The sequence below is a fragment of the Thermobia domestica genome, chromosome 6, assembly GCF_964235325.1.
Source record: "Thermobia domestica chromosome 6, izTheDome1.hap1.1, whole genome shotgun sequence".
NCBI classification, from domain to species: domain Eukaryota; kingdom Metazoa; phylum Arthropoda; class Insecta; order Zygentoma; family Lepismatidae; genus Thermobia; species Thermobia domestica.
This window is the reverse complement of record NC_137459.1, coordinates 248,462,644-248,480,532: the sequence shown is the minus strand read 5'-3', so window position 1 is coordinate 248,480,532 and position 17,889 is coordinate 248,462,644. Positions and strand designations below refer to the sequence as shown.

The following is a 17,889-nucleotide window of genomic DNA, read 5'->3' as shown; positions in this document are numbered from 1 at the left end:
TTTAGGTTTACGTTTGACAAGTTGATTTGAAATGTGTAATAATCAGACATAATGCCGTTTGAAAAAAATATAACTTTATATTGGGTTCGCAACACTGTTTATTGAGTCTTTCTGTTTAATACATACGAAGATGTCTTCCTTCTTATAGTTGCTTAGTGCAAAGTTTCGCTTTTGTCTCTCTTTTGGTTTGTCCGTTATAGCGGATAGTCAAGATAAATCAGTGGTGCCCACCCCCCTCATATCCATAACGCACCCCCCATCAATTGTTTATCCGTAGGTGTTCTTCCATGAAAAAAAATCTATTCGATTAATTTTTACACCCCCTCAAACATATTTATATAGATTTTTAACCCCCCAAATATTTCAATGACGCAGTTTGCGTCATAGCCCCCCTTTGTGGGCACCCCTGAGATAAATAGTCCACTCTGTAGACGTAGCAATGATCATGGAGCTAGAAAGATGGAACAAACGCCACTCGCAAGCTTTCGCACAACTGAACACAAACAAAAGCAAGACAAATTTCTGAACCATGCGTAGTTTTTGAGATCTAACATGAAACATATCAAAATATTTAAATTTTTTCGGGCTACGACCATTGTCATGCACTTGCTTTCTTCGAGTTTTTAAAATGTCCTCGATTTTTTGTCCATTTAATATCAGTCATAATCTTTTTGCAAGAGTATATTCACATGCAGAATTACTTTGTGGCCTAAGAAACAATTTTTAGCACTTTACCCTACTGAGATATTACGTCCCAAACATGGCATCAAAATCAGAAACTTCAACTTTCGGACCCCATAAACTTATGGTGCCATTAGTATTATAACTGTTTACATTTCTACAGACTATTTACATGCAATAGTATTCAGCACAAAACTTAATGCCACATTATGCCATTCCAAAATACAGTCCGTTCAAAAGTGTAATTTTCTGCACTTTTTCTGGTGATTTCATGTATTCGTTTGCAACCCTGTATATTTATTTAGAAGCAAGAGTATATGTTATCCTTGTATTTCAGTAGTGTTGGGTAAGTTACTTGTAAAAATGTAACGCGTTACAAGTTAAGTACTTTACTTTCTCTTAAAATGTAACGCGTTAGTAATGCGTTACTTGCCCCCAAAAAGTAACTGTTACTTTACTTCGAAAGTAACGCGTTACTAACGCGTTACTTTTAGGTCCGAAACTAAAAATGTGAAAAAAAAATTAATGACTTCAATTTTCCGTACTACTATTACTACTGCTATTATTATTATTATTATTATTATTATTATTATTATTATTATTATTATTATTATTATTATTATTATTATTATTATTATTATTATTATTATTATTATTATTATTGCACTTTCTGAATTGCTTTATGTAAATGCAAGGACAAATTTTTACTTGATATATGAACATTTTCATATAATGTAACATTGATAAAATGCCATACTGCGTTACTCGTTCGTAGGGATGGACAGGAGCGAGTTCGAGCGAGTTTTCTTTGACACTCGATTCGACTAGAAACAGACATCTTTGAGCTCGACCCGAGAACTCGACTCGAAAAGTTTCCTCCAACTCGACTCGAATTGGAGCCGAGTTTCCAGTCGACTAGAGCCAAATCCGGTGTGTAGTTTCGAGTACATTCTTCAAGTATATTACATAAGCAGTATAATTATTATCAATGACACTACTACAACTTATTATCATTATTATTATTATTATTATTATTATTATTAATAATAATAATAATAATAATAATAATAATAATAATAATAATAATAATAATAATAATAATAATAATAACAACACTGTATATAAAAAGAAAGATAGGCGGTTTGTATTTGAATACTAAAAAGCTAGTTGATTGAACCTCGGTAGTCGTGAAGTCTAGGAGTCAAGGACATTGTTCACGAGCTTCTGAATTTGGGTTGAGGGTCTAGGTTGAGTATTCGGGCTCGAGCCGAACACTGTTAAAAGTTATAGGGCACTGGCCAAATATCTTCAAAACTTCTCGGCGCGGGTTTAGAATTGTCAACGACTCGAGCAGCTCGGCTCACAGCTCATTCACTATCGACCAGAACCGAGAAGTGAGTCGAGCCAACAGCTCACCCAACCGACTCGGCTAGAGCCTCGGCTCAGTTGAGCCGAATCGAGCAAATGGCTCATCCCTACCAAGCCAGCTCGAGTCGATGGTTCACCCCAAGTGAGCCAGCTCAAGCCATCTTCTCAGTTGAGCCGAGCCGAGCTGAGCTTGCTATAAAAAATCTATTGTGGTCTCGCTATCGAGACGAGACGAGATGCAAGCAGTGTCCCATCACGTGAGCAACACTAAAAGTATTCCATATTACTGTTTAGCTTACATTTCTCATGGCTTTCGTTTTCCAGTGTAATCAGGCCATGATTTCAAGACGACTTAAAATGAACGAGCCATTTATCAAACTCGACTGGACTCGAAACTCGACTTGAATTCGATACGAGTCGAATTTTAGCTTGACTCGTGCTCATCTCTCAGCGTTAGAAAAAATGGTTGCTTATAATTATTCTGCTAAACTAATTATATAATAATAACAATGTTATGTAAAATTAAAAATAAAGAATATAGAGAAACATTACACTACTCTTTAATCAACGGGACTCTAGGATAAGCAAACTGATCTGAAAGAACTCCAATCTTACATACCATCAGCAAACTATTGTCTAGTAATAAAGTAGGCCTGCTCATCAAAACAGTTTATTCATATTAACCCCTTACTGTAAATCGTTAATTATGGCACCCTAGTTGTTGATAAATATTTTCCGCCGCGGCACTTCAGACACTTTACTTTTAAATTCTGTCCACCATCATCCTCAGCTCTTAAGAAAAAAGTATTCTTTCAAATGGTCGAACAGTAAAATATTTTCGTTCTCCATCTTTATAAAAACAACACCAATCAAAGTAAAATAGACTACTGGTGCACTCCTAGTTCACTCACTGAATGTGTTGATTTGGAGCTGTCAAAATCTACGACAAAATCTTCCAGGTGATTGCAATCAGTACACGTGATTTCCCAAAGGCTGTCCTCATCTTCAAAAAACAGCAAGTGGCACTACGAACTTATCTGTTTCTCTGTGTGTCTGTGACTGTCGGTCACTGACATACGTAGTTCATGCTCGATTGTTTCATTCTGAGAAATTCACTTACAGGAAAGAAACATTTGTTTCCGAAAAAAAAATACATATATTGTAGTTACTCATCCGAAATGTAACGCGAAAAAAGTAACGCAAACTAAGTACGTTACTTAAAACTTTGTAACGCGTTACCGTTACAGTTACTTTGGAAAAAAACGTAACTCGTTACTAGGAAACGTTACTTAAAAAGTAACGCGTTACTTGCGTTACGTTACTTCCCAACACTGTATTTCAGTCCCTCCTCTAAACATTCGTTTTTGCTTGGAGTTCGTCTGATACGTACGTCCTGACCAACTGTAGTTTTCGTACATGCTTGCAAATGCAAAAATGCCTCTTTTTTAAAATGTTTTAAATAAAAAAAAGAAAAATATTTTTTTCTGTATGTCGTCCCTTTTCTCCACTGGAACGTTGTACAACAAAGATGGCTGCCATTCAGGAACACTTGTACATGCGAGAACGCGAATAGTGTTATTGGCCTTCTCATACACAAGGTTTGTCACACTCAAAGTTTTATAATTTTCGGAGATTGTCGAACAACAACCTCTGGACCACTTCATATGGATTGACTCAGTTATAGAGTTGGTGCTTGCTTAACTGTTTGTCTTAGAAATTACCCTTTCATTGTAAAATTCTAAATTTTTGCTCTTTAAATTTCCATTTTTATTCTCCACTATTCGCAATGTGCACCGATTTCTCGTTTGTTATGGAAATTTTGCTATGGCACAATTTTGTCTAATCAAAGTTAGGTTCTCTTGTATTGGCTTTCAGAGACAAAGGGCCTTGGGCGCAGAGTCATTCTGACGTGTAAGTACTACCATACTAAATAGATCGACTAACATGTTTCATGCAGTAGTCATGCCTTTAGTATGAGCTAATCATACATCAAAACGACTCTGCATAAGGCCCTTAATTACTAAAGTAGAATATTTAGGGATCATTTCGCAATGGTCTCTTCAAAATTTGCAATTTTAAAGCAACGCAAATGCTGCAACCAGTCATTATATCTATCATGTCGACAATCACAAACTAAAACTCATATATATATATATATATATATATATATATATATATATATATATATATATATATATATATATATATATTGAGTTGATAGAAACTGCTACGAAATAAGACCCTGGACATCATTTCTTATCGCTCTAAGCCAAATTGCCGATCGCAAAGATACGCAAAAAATAATTTTAAAAAATGTAATTGCTATACAGATTTCCTGAATCGGAAACGCAAATTTTCCTTTGTGTTTCAAATCTGTCTTTGCAAAATTCTGTGTACGCAAAACAAAAAATGCGAAATCATAATAAATGCTATTAAGAATATTGCAAAATAAATCGCAAATTTTGCGTTACGTTGACGCAAACCGCATGGGTTTCCTTTCTTGAAGCGATTTGTCATTACGTCAGTCAGTATGACATTGTTCCATCATATAGAGTTATTTTCATATGTTGGTAGCAACATGTATCGTATGAGACGTACTGAAACCCGAAATATTTATTATGTTTTTATATCATTTGCACTCTGTGTTTATGTCAATACCTTCCCTGACTCCGTGTTCAGATAGCTTCGACTGAGTTCATAAAAAAACAATGAAATCACTAATATTTCATTGTTTCATGCTCCGAAAATATGATGCTCTTTTAGTCTATTAGTAAATTGTGTTTTTGAATAATGTGGTTTAAGGTAGTTCTAGTAAGAAATCTTGTTGAGATCTTCACTAGATACCATCGCTTATGCTTTGAAACAAATAGCAGACCGCTTTTTGCCATACAAGTGGAAAACAAATGACTGTTCAATTGGCAACGCGCTTGGTTATCTTATAACTCTATGGGCAGTGATGCCAATTTAGCCTATTTTTGGCTAAATCTAGCGTATTTGGAGATGCATTTAGCCACACCAACATACGAAATATTTCTAGCCTTAAATTATTCTATGAAACTATTTTGTCATTTTTCTTTTTTATTAGACGTTAAATTAATTCTAAAAATATTTTTCGTTTGAAAATAAAGCGTTTTTTAATAGCCTATTTATCATTACATATTTTCGTATTAATTAATTTCTCTAGACAGAGGGTGTTTTATTACGCAACAAAAGGGCGGACTGGCCCGGGCAGGAAGGCGGTTATTCTCGCCTGGGCCCCTTGAGTAAATAATAATAATAATAATAATAATAATAATAATAATAATAATAATAATAATAATAATAATAATAATAATAATAATAATAATAATAAGGAGAAGAAGAATTTCCACATTCTAACATTGAAGAAGAAATAATTCTATGCGTACAGATATGTATGATGGGGGCCCCTCCCCTCGTGTATGGCCATGGCTACATGAGCCCTTATAATTTGTTTTATCAAGAGCCTGGCTACGCTGTTCTAAAAAGAAATACACCAATAACAACAGGACTTCAATTTTTCATGCGAAATTCAGTGACCTATTTTAAGAAGAATGAATCTCATAATGCAAAACTGCCATAACGTCATATTTATTATGTATATTGAATGCAGCTGTATTAAGTCACTCAACACCCGATTACGGGACCATGAAGGGTAGCCAGGACCCTTCCCAAATTTCCTAAAATAGAAGTCCGTTGAAATGATAATCGATTAATGATATTATTTACCGGGTTTGATCAGTAGCGACTGTTCAGATTTTGGACTCTCCATCATAAGATTTTGAGCCACCTTGACAGGAACGTAATTTCAGAAAATTGAAGGGGAGGAAAAGAAAGGGGGTCTGGAGGTGCAACACATCCGCGGGGTTACAAGGAACAGAGCATGTGGTTGGGAGTCTAATCCCCCAGAGACTGTCGGATTTACTGAAGTCTAGCACATTTGGCAAGAAGGTCCCTTAAACCTCATTCTAGATACTAGGGACTCATGCAATATAATTCTAAAGTAGTGCCCCCGAATCCTTACTCTGTAAGATCCGTAGTTGGAGTCCTATAATTTTGCACTTGAATTGGGCTTCTCAGTTCTCATGTGTTCCATACTTGGAAGGAGGCAAAAAGAATTAAAATTGAACGCTTCTGGGATGCTTCGCTCCGCTAGACCACTGCCCAAAGTAATGGTCTTGGTATCGCTCAGCTAGGAAAAGGTCCAAGTGGGACTATCTTTAGCCTCCCCCCCCCACACACATACAAATTCCGCCTTTGCGAGGCAGTAGCGCCGCCTCTGGTTTTGTTGCTTATGCCTTAACAGTTAAAGTGTTATGGTAATGTTTTTGCCTAAACAGCGAATCCTATCTTGGAAAAGAATGATATACTCTCGTGTTACGCTCCCGTGCAATGCTTTACCAACTTAACCACGGCCGCTCTGTATCGGTATAGTTTACATTATATAATTAATTCGGTTCTTCAGATCAGGATTTTCTCTAATCATGGACACTTGGATAATGATGGATACTTGTATCATGCAAACGAATCATCAGAATCACATGACGGCAGATTTTTTTTAAGTGTTCCTATCAGCTGCTCGTTTTAGGTAGTGTATATTTACAACGAAGGGGGGTTGCAAGTGCAGTCCCTAAATCCAGCCCTATATATACAGATCCCGTGTGTTGGTACGTGTGTGTATGTATGGAGAGAGAGAGTCTTCCATGATTAATCCCGCCTGGGACCTTTATGTCGAAGTCCACCACTGGCAAAACACTTGTTTTCCATTCTTCTTCTCTCACTTCACCCACAGATTAACAACTACTTAACAATACTTAACGATTCAGAAAGAATTTTTACGTCACTCACGTAACGGCCCCCTTTGCTACTTTTTAATTATTATAATTTTCGAATTTCAATGGAAAAATGAAAGTTTTCTAATACAATTTTAGTAAACTGTTCGGTTCTTCAAGTCACAGACATTTGTTTTAGTTTATTAAAGGAAACACATAGGACATATATTTAGCTTGAAAACTTTCAATGCAATCATGATTGTGGGTGTACGGAGAAATAAGAAATGTTCGTAAGGACTTTGACCTGCAAAATGAAGTATTACTGAGAATTGGGACAATAGCAGTCTACACAAACACAAACAATACACAAACGATGGTGCATCCAGTTCCAGCACCTCGGCTGGCTGCGACGAGATCGATGATGACTTATTTCAATTGAACTGATAATATGGCTGCTGACTTTCACAAATCAGATGAGTTCTTGATGGATTTTATTGCAATTTTAAGTCATGTATGTTGCTTATTAGTCTTCAGCGAATACAATTCAACATTTCAAATTTTACTGTAACTCACTTATAATCATTCACACAACAAAGGGGTTTAAAATATGCAATGTGGGTCATAGGTTAGCGGTACAAAATCTAGCCATTTTTGCGTAAAGAAATCTTGGGCCTTATGCAGAGTCGTTTTGAAGCGCGATTAGTGCCATACTAAAGAGTTCGACTAACATAAGTCTCCTGCAGTAGTCAGTGTTTTAGTATGATGCTAATCACACGTCGAAACAACTCTGCATAAGGCGGCTTATTTCTGAAGGCCGTCTAGGCTATTTTCTTCGGACGTTGTTGGCAACACTGTGCATGGGCTCAATGGCTGCCCAAACTATGTACTTCCTACACTAGTGACATCTGTTGTTTATCATCAGTAGTAACTTTTAATAATGGAAGCCATATTGAAGATACTGGTAGTTTAAAGCAAAGAGGTCAGGAAAAGTTAAATTATACGGTCAAGATGTGTGCCGTTGCAGTAGAAAAGTGCATCAACTGCAAATTGCTTTCTTGTTTGAGAGGATGATGTACTCGGACTGTAGCTTTATATTATATAATGAATTTTTCTCGTATATGCATAAGAAAATTGCCGGTATTGGAAGCCACCTAAGTTGCCACTTGTTGCAAATTAATTTCATTAAGTGTTAATTATGTTTAATGCTATTTATACGTGATGTGTGATATGGCTTTAGATATTGACAATTATCATGTGTTAACTTCACACGAATTACTGCTGACTGATTAAGGTGGGACTAAAATAAATAACTTCGTATGGCTCTAACGTATGGTGAACTGGACAAATTCTGTGATCAGTAGATATATAAATTATTATGAATCACTTAAGTTCAAGTACCTGTTACGAGTGATGCAAATAGGAAAATGGTTTACAGTAATATTTGAAGAATATAATAAGTACAGAAACGAAATACCGCTTCAACGAATATCAAAGTACGTGTTAAACAATTACCACCCGCTTGGGTTTGTACAGCTGAAATCGGAAGAATGGCAGCAACATTTGATGCCCATGACAGGTCAAGGTAAGTGAAGTGCCCAGAAGAGCAGGACAAGTCTTACAATTTTGCATGTAAACCGCGGTTTGCTAGGGGCATACAGAAATTACTGTTGGAATGCGTTGTTTGTTTTTAAAGTCTATGTAAATTGGAAAATTGTATTTATGAATAAAATAATACCTCCCATTGGTATTAAGTCATAATACTAATAAAAAAAAAAAAAAACATTGATTGTCTTTCTGCTTTAAGAGTGTTTGTCTTCGTATTTATAGTCCATAAATTGGGCTATATTCAGATACCCGTACGTGCACATTGAACATACACATTTTCTGAGGCATTACAAATTCTATGCTACAAGATTTGTAATTAGTGATCTCCCTGCCTAATTTGGAAATTCTGGTAAAATGTCTAAATATGATTAAGCCGAACAATGATGTGAGTTCACATATCGAACATTCTATGAACTTCAGTGTAGAAAGCTTCCTAAACTGAGGTGTATGTCAGTTCCTATTCATTTATTACTATGCATAAGCCTATACACACTTTAGTGTTTCAAACACACATGATAGAGAGAAGTGAAGTATAAAAGGAAATGAATGCATAGTCTTGACACAATGAACTCTTGTATCAAAACATTCTGTGGGTATAAATGTAGAGTTTTCTGAATTGAGGTGTGTTCAGTTGCTGCTCTTTTATACCTATATAAATCCGTCTTCAATTACAAGCGTACGCATTTTGCTATTTCAAGTAACACAGATTTAGTAGATAGGAAATAGGCAATGAAAAGAATACACGGACTTAAAATAATATGTATTTCCCCAATTTTTCAAAACAAAATCTAGAAGTTAGAGAACAAAACTAATTTCTGTTCATTCATGGATTCAGTCAAAAATTCTTTTTAAATATAAACACACGAATAAACGAAGAAAATCAGATGAAAGTTGGATCTGAAATACCTCATAATTATTCAGCTAGTAATGTTCTTTGTTAATTTTTTCTGCAGTATTTCGAGTGAGACCCTCGGTCGCTGGAAGCTAGTTTTTTTTCTTTCTTTCTTAAAAAATATATTGACTAAAGTAAGTGCATGTTTATCGAATGGCTATGTTCTTCAAGGAATTGTAGGAAATACTTCACAACTAAATATCATAGGACTTCTTTTAAGTAGGTTCAAGGATGTTCAGTGTGCATAAATTGGGAGATAGCTCAGTGAAAGGGTATATTGTCATTTCATTACATAATCAGTACAAGTTCAAACTATCGATTAATATTTAGGTAATAGTATACATGAGAACCCCCTGATCTGCGTTTCTTCTGTGTTCTATTACTACTTCTACATGAAATACCATAAATTTTCTATTTAGTGCAATAGTAAGAAGTATCCATGTGCACAAGAATGCGATATGCGTTAAATCCCTCACACACACACACACACACATAGTCAAAGATAAAGTGCAAGGGCACTACACATGCAGATATAAAGTACAGGTACGTTTTTTTTTTATTTACGTATCAGTTGATAAGTAAATAAAAGTCGCTTTGTTACCCCCTTTGTAAGTTCGTACATACTCAATGAATAATCCCTAAAAGTATGAGCGTCCTGCTCCTTCGGGAACTGATGCAGCTTCATGTATACTATATCCAATATTTATACGGTACAATTTTCGCTACTACGATTCAGAAAGCATCAAGGCTACTTTTTCTTGTATTCAGCAATAAGTTGTCAAAAGGTCCATTAATTAACTTGTACAAAATTATTAGGACTTAAAAGTGCATGTACGTAGGGATCCAAGTGGTAAAATGTTAATTCGATGTTATGTTTCTATGACAAATTGTTTTTCCTCATGTGTGGATTTTAGTAGGGAGTTATGTTCCTTGTAGATCTACGTATTTTTACAGTTACCTCCACTCTGGAGAAAATGTTTCTTGGATCACTGCTATTACAATTTCTTGTAAAAAGTCACTGTTTCTTCTTGTTTCCCCAAAAAGAACAGAGCAACCAATACCTATGTTGTAAGTAGTCATTTAACAAAATTGCATCTTTTAAAAATTCTAGTGTTTTTAGGTTTTAACACAAATGTCACATATCCTATTAACCTTGAACCGAGAACTGATACATACCACGCATTTCATCATTAAACAATTGTACAAAATTGTTTATCCATCCGATTTCTGTTTTTTAGTTATTATATCGTAATGAGTTTCTCGACAGATCATTCAATTTTAATTGCTACCTTCTGAATTGAATTGCCATTTCTTCCAACAAATCTTATATTGAAAATAATAATAATAATAATAATATGAAATGTAGAAGTACAATTGAAGACTCGCTGTAGAAAACAAAGTAAGTGCCACCTTGCAATTGTCTTACTTTTTTTTATTTTTTTAAATACGTTTATGCCTTAGATTTTCATACTTAGTTATATGCTAGGTTATTTTGTAAGCAATAATATTTTTTATTTTGGGACGCTTGGGCACGGTTTATTGCAAGATTACAGTTCTCGAATCAATGTGTTCATTAATAATCCTTTGAAATTCTAGGCTTGTAAAGCTGAAGGAATGCCCTTTCAATAAAATATAGGTGTAGACTATTTCTGTTATTTTTTGGAGTCAAGGTCACACACTGTGACCTTTGATCTCAAATATCTTAAAAAATACATTTTTGATTTTTGTCAAAAAGAATGTTGTGTAGTGTCATGATGTCTACCTGTTGGGTAAATTTCATGTTGGGGTGGCTACGGGAACAGGAGTTACAAATTAATGAACCTAACAGACTTTAATAAAAATGCCATATTAAATGGGTGAATATGATGTAAGAATCTTTCAAGTGTGATATAAATCCCCTTGAAACAAGTAAATGTTTGCACATTTCAAAATGGCACTCACCTACAGGTGAAGATGGTGTTCTATCCTTTACATGGTGCTTTATCCTTTGCATTCTCTCCTGTGTGGTAATAACGTCTGTAGCTGGTAAATTATATGTGCGACCAGTAGCTGTGCACGGGTCCACTGAAGCCAGAATATTAGTGCTTGAAACAGTCACAACATCAGGAGGTTTGGGATAAACATACGATGGTCATGAACCATGGGGATGAAGGAAGTTAATAAGAACTTTCCGTGTGTAACCATTTACAGTCGTCACATGTCCTAAGCACCATGCATAATCACAAACACATGTCACAAATCCTTTCGCTTCCTCCAGTGAAACTGATTTTTGTAAAATGTTGATGTGGTGCACTACACTTTCTGCTGCTGTAGAATATCATTTCACAACTAGCTTGTCAGCTGGTACTGGTCGTGCAGTCAGAACTTTATCTGCAGCAGTAACTTCTTGGTGGGTAACATACGCAAATTTCATGTTGTGCACATTCTTCTCTGCCTAATCAAACAGCTGCTGTGGAGTAATTATTTGGTCTAAGGTGTGTGCAGCAATCCTGCTCTAGCGGCTAGCGTCTTTATTGCCCCTCTAAGCCCACCACGGACACTTGCCATGGGAAATGACAAAGAAGTGCCACTCAGCATGGATTCCAAAGTCATCGTAGTGATGTAGCAAATTTGTTAAATTTTTGCTGTTCTTGTACTGTGCACCACTGCCATCAGAAAAATAATATATCTTAGATACTGCGTTGATTTTTTTTTTTTTTTTTTTTAAAATATAATCAGTCTCTTCAGAAGCACACGTGCAGCAGTAGTGTTATTTTACATGCAGTCTGAAATCGTGATAAGGTTAGTGTGTGCGATTCCACCTGCAAGGTTTCGTAGAAATAAACAGCAAAACGGATGAACAGTGGCTTGTGCATTGTTCCAATAGAAATCTGGGACCTCGTCTTGCGAAATGAAGTCCGCAAAGTCACACTACTGCATGTGAAGTCCGCACATATAACAACTACTGCACCTACTGTTAACCTATATTTAGTGTCCTTCATATACCTTGCCTGTTGGGTTGCAATAAAAGCATGTGCCTGCAAGTGTGTTAATTTAGAAAAAAAAAGTCAACAGATTCGTCCGTTGCCTTCACTAATGTCTCAAGGGCACGTGTATTAGAAGTAACCCACTGTTTGAAGGTAACATGTTCAATCGCATTCTGTTGTAGAACATTATCCAGAATGCCCCTCACCTTGTCAGATCCTGGGCATTTAGTGCAGAGCTGGAAGAAGCACTGCTCTTGAGGTGGGATGCACATCATAATTGACAGACAATGGCAGTACGTTGATAAACAGACCTCCACATTTTCCAGCAACTTACCCAGCTTACATCCATCAAGTAAGTTTTATGTTCTGATGTGCTGCACGCACGCACACACACGCACTGTGCGTACCACTTGCCAGAACACGCGGTTTGGGGCGAAGGGAAGCAAACTTCGAACATCCTATCTTCATATCCTGGTGGAGTTGTTTAAAGTGCTTGTATAATTCTCTCAGGTTGTTCAGGATCAGCCTTTTTTTGTCTGTGGCCTTTGGTCTCCCCTGTTGTAACTGTCCCAAAGTCTTTCTTCCCTGGCATCATTTTACTCACACTATCATCACAGTAAAACTCCTCCACAATTTTCACTGTTTCTGGCCTTAAGCTCCTTCCTGGTTGTAGATTCGGTGATGTCAACAAACCTGATTCTGCCACCAAGTGTTTAGCTTCCCGTATAATGTATTCATTGGTATGAGGGAACTCATCGTGCACTTTCCTGATGCTCCAGTCCTTCGGCAGGAGGGTCAACAATGTTCCTTTCACACTTGCATCAGTTGTTTGTTCAAACCTTACCATTATTTGCTGCAGCATTTTACCTTCACAGCACTCATGCTTTGGCACGGATTCATTACGTAGCACTGGGAAGATTTTCTCTTGCACAGCCTTTGTGATTTTCTGCACTTTTCCTTTCCTATACTTTCCAGATTCCATTTTTTGTTGCTTTATAGCTGATTCACTAACACTTTGCAGACTTTCATTCAAGGCTTCGATTGCTGCTTGTCTTCTCACTGCATGAGGATCCGTGTCCGTTTCAGAGCCATTTGATTCACATTGTGCACTCTGTTCTCTCACATCTGTACATGCACTGGTTGCACTAGGGAAGTCCTTCATCTTTTGGTCAGTTACCAGATGTGGGAATTTCTGTGTCATCCATAGCAGAATCTTTCGTAATTGTTTCACTCTATTCCTCTGATCTTCTATACCAAATGGATTACAACACCTTGTAGCTACGTATTTACTTTTCATTCTCACATACCTTTCAATTTCCCAGACCACCTCACACTGACAAAGTCACCTCCAACATAGAATTATTTGTCATTAATCAACAGTTTGCAATAGACTTCGTCGTCAACTCTGTTATACAAAGCAAATACAATCCAGCACAAACTGCACAGCTTCACAACTGACCCAGCACTGAACACACAAAGAGGGCAAGTTTCAACTTGTTCTGTAGGCACATTTAGTGCAAGAACACCCTAAGTCCATGAAAGGAAAAATAGAGTCTTTTGTAACTTCTGTTCCCGTAGCCAGCCCAACATGAAATTTACAGGTGGACATTATGACACTACACAACTTTTATTTATTTATTTTTTTTATAACAAAAATCAAAACTGCACCTTTCAGATATTTTGAGGTCAAGTGTCACAGTGTGTGACCTCGATTCCAAAAAAATAACAGAAATGGTCTACGCCTATTTTTTATTGAAAGGGCATTCCTTGAGCTTTACAACAAGCCCAACGTGACGTTCCTATCTAAATTAGGAGTGAAGTTACGATTATCTTTTATTTTATTTTATTTTATTTATTTATTTATTTATTTATTTTTCATTTAGGATGTTTGCGAAAAATGGCACATTTTTGTCAGTTTTACTGCTGTCTGACTACTTGTCACTCGAGCTTATAACTTGGCAAATGTTGTTTACTCCACAAGCTCTTGCTTTTCACCAACTTTCATTACAATCTGAGATCGTGAGGTTAAAAAGCCTTTTTGTTGTTGTTGTTGTTATTGGTTATTAACGCAGATTGACCCTACATCAATATACAAAGGTCAGTATGAAATACATCCTTTCCTACAAATTCCTTTCATACAAATGAAATACATCAATGAATCACCAGTTCGACGACGTTCGAAATAGTCAATACATACATTAAGCAAGCGATTTTGCATATTAGCAAACAACTTTTCAACACTTTTTTGCTGGATCTGAGCCGTAGAGCATATTGCTGTATTCTACCTGCATTCACTGAATTTTCTTATCAACCTCTAATTTGAAGGATGTTAAATCTACTGTGTGCGAACGCCTCTGATTCCAACCCTCGCATATATTATTAGTCCTTGTATAGTTCGAAAGAGTTGTATCATGAACGTTCCACATTGATGGGAGAACCACGAGATGTGTCTCTACCTTGCGTTTCTTCTATTATTTCCCAATCACAGATAAGTCCCGTTAAAAAAGTGAAGTAAAATAGTCCAGCAACTCAGCACCTTGTTGAAGGACAATTTCACATGGATATTGCATCACATTTTCTATGAGATAACGTCTGAGTTCAATGGATTTGATCGTGCGGTATGCATGTACTTCGTGTAGGGGGTAGAAACACCTTTGCGGGGTAATGTTTTCTCCCAGAAGAGTATTTTCTGCCTGCATTGCAGCTATTTCAAAATCCAACACCATTTCGTGCACATTAGGGGGAAAATCGGTGTATACTTCTTAGTGAAAACCCTGAAAAGTTTATCTTAAATTTCCTTGTTTGTGTTTTCCATCAACGTATACACGGCCACTTCTGACTGAATACCAGTCACACATAATTTAACTATCTGTGCAAAGCTAAAAGTTGCCATTGACCAAGTTATTGATTCAGCCCGCTGATGGAGGGAAATATCTCTCTGGATCTGGTCCAGCTGTTAACATTTATCGCGGGGTCACTTTTTCCTACATTCAAACCCATCTACGACATTACAAAATGACTGGTGAATTAATTGAATAATGATAGTAGTTTTCTGTATGTCAAATTAAATTTAATTGATTTTTAAGTTACTGAAAGTTGCACTTAAGTTACTGAAATTTAGATTAAGTTCAAAAACTCATCCGTTTGGCAGAAGGTGCATTTTGTCCAGAGATCTCCCAAATAAGATTATATCCATAACGAGCCTATAATTTTGTGTTTCTTAGTAATGTGTCCTTACATTCACATACATCAGGTTAAACTAGCCAAGGCTCGGTTAACTTCACGTGATACCTTGGATGGCCGTCTTCTAGACTTAGCCCAATTAAACTGTTTTAAAATCGTTTTATTCCTTTGAAAATCTATTCTTTTGAGTGAAAAAATATCCTTCATCAGTGAAATGTATTTCTGGACTCACTGTAGTTATGTTAGAAGTTAAAATGGCATACATTGATTACATCCCAGGCTAGTCCAGATCAATTCAGTCAGAATATATATATATATATATATATATATATAGTCTCGGATGTTGTGGAGTTTACAGATGTTAAAATTCAGGCCAAAGTAAGAAACCCGTCTTTTTGCACCCCCCCCCCCAAAAAAAATAACTAATTGTGGTCCCGGATAAAGGCTGCCAAATATGGCGGAACTTAGCACGTGCGAATTTCGGCAAAATATTAAAAATGATATTTCTCTGGAACGGTTCAAGATATTTTGTTCCTCTTTTTTTAATTTTATTTTTATTTTTTATTTGAAAGATAAAAATAACTCACTGATTCAAATACCCTCCGTTTGAAACTATGTGTCCAAGTTCTCGTCTGTAGTCTTTTGAAGTTTATTTATTTTATTTTTTCCCCTTCAAAAATGACAATCCCAAAAATTTTTATTTCGTGGCTGTTGATGAGTGCCATACAGTCGTACATTCCCTTAGTAGAACTTCCACGTTTTAGTAAATCAAGATTTATAAACAGTTGAAAATTGCCATACATAAAATTAGTTTCCGTTATCACATTCCCACGTATTGTTCTTATGAAATCAGAATCTATTCTTATTTGACATGGCATTTTAATTTTGCATAAAGATAAGTAACAGACACACCTTTCAAACATATTATAGCTTTCAAAATATAAGCACAATTCCCGAAACACATTACAGGGTCCAAAACACACAACTTTGTGCACTCCGCTTAGAAATGAAATTAGCAATTCAATGAACTAAAAATGTGTTCAACTGCAACAGTATCTTCCTTTGATATTGGCTGAAGCCTTCCCAGTTGAATCAATAGGAACCGGGGCACACACAATCTGTAAAAATCTCGAATTGGAAGTGAGAACTGGTGGTGATGTGCTGTCTTCCAGGTGGAAATTATATCCAGCAACCGGTTGTTCGTGGGGTAGCATAAAAATCACGACTATTTCATTTAACTCTCAATTGATATCTATAGCGTCTGCAAGCCACCAGTCACATACACACAGCCAACATACATCCCTCTTTGTAGGCTGTGAATCTGAATGTTCTTCTGCCGTTTTTGAGATCTTGATCAAATGAAATTTGTTCTTTCTAGTTCTTTAGAGTTCACCCATCACTGTGAGTCCAAACATGCGACATCCTTTCACAGGCGTAGTTCAGTTGGACCAATTTTCTATTTTTGCTGGCGGAATTCTTCAACTTGGGCAACTCGATGAGGGATGTTGATGTGTATGACTTGACCACTCTTCCTCGGCATTCAGAATTGCAGCTGTACTTTGGTTGGAAAGATAGTTTTGTAGCGTGGTGCTTCAGTAGGACCCTTACACTATAGCAAGACCCCTTCCCATGATTATCAGCACTCTATATCCACTCTATTGGCACAAGCGACTTCATCAATTCAAACAGTTGGTAATGATTTTTGAAGTGGCTGGGAGCACCATCAGAAATAATGATAATCTTTTCTTCCTATAACTGAAAACTGCGTATTTCCAACAATGCATGCACTGAGTCATGTCCTGTCATCACTTATAGCTGTAACCTTTTTTATTATGTGACTTGTGTGTGAAAATTGAAACGTGGTCATTATTCCAGTGATACCCTTGTACTTCTTGTGACAGAATCACAGAGCAGTTCTCAGGAAAGTCACAATGAAGCACTAAACATACACGTCCCTTCACTTTTACAATGTGTTATTGCAATTTCTTCATATGTTGGTATGAACAACCACTGTCCATTTTCCAACTTCGTAAATGAAGGTATCAATGGCAAGAGTTTTCTTAATGAATTTATTTTCGTCCCATATTGCATATGTAACATCAGAAGAGTCATCTGGTATGTTTTTCTAACCAAGTGTCTGTAAGGCGAGTCCTTTTTTCCCAGGGCAGTCACCACATTCCTGGAATAAATAAGTCTCTCATTGTACATCACAAACTACTAACGACTTCATACGTCCAACGAAGTTGTCATACGTCACTTCTTCAAGTAAGTTCTTCAAATTTAGCACGCAAAGTTGAAAATTGACACATTACACACATAAACTGACATCTCTAGATGGGTATGAAATACCCACTTAAGTCGTGGTGCATAAAATGGTGATGTTCCACATTGGAATAGTGAAATG

General features: G+C 36.4%; 1 protein-coding gene across 2 annotated transcripts in view; it reads left to right on the top strand.

Annotated features, from left to right (window-relative positions):
• The first annotated feature begins 7,741 nt into the window (after positions 1 to 7,741).
• Crk (Crk proto-oncogene, adaptor protein) overlaps positions 7,742 to 17,889 on the top strand; it is a 92,414-nt gene continuing 82,266 nt past the window's right edge. The window contains exon 1 of one of the 2 annotated variants that reach the window (XM_081762737.1): positions 7,742 to 8,421. Coding sequence is in view for 1 of the 2 variants with exons in the window: in XM_081762736.1 (XP_081618862.1) it covers positions 8,387 to 8,421 (35 nt within the window). In the remaining variant the exon portion in view is untranslated. The remainder of the gene's footprint in view (positions 8,422 to 17,889) is intronic. The other variant, XM_081762736.1, reaches the window with a different exon arrangement.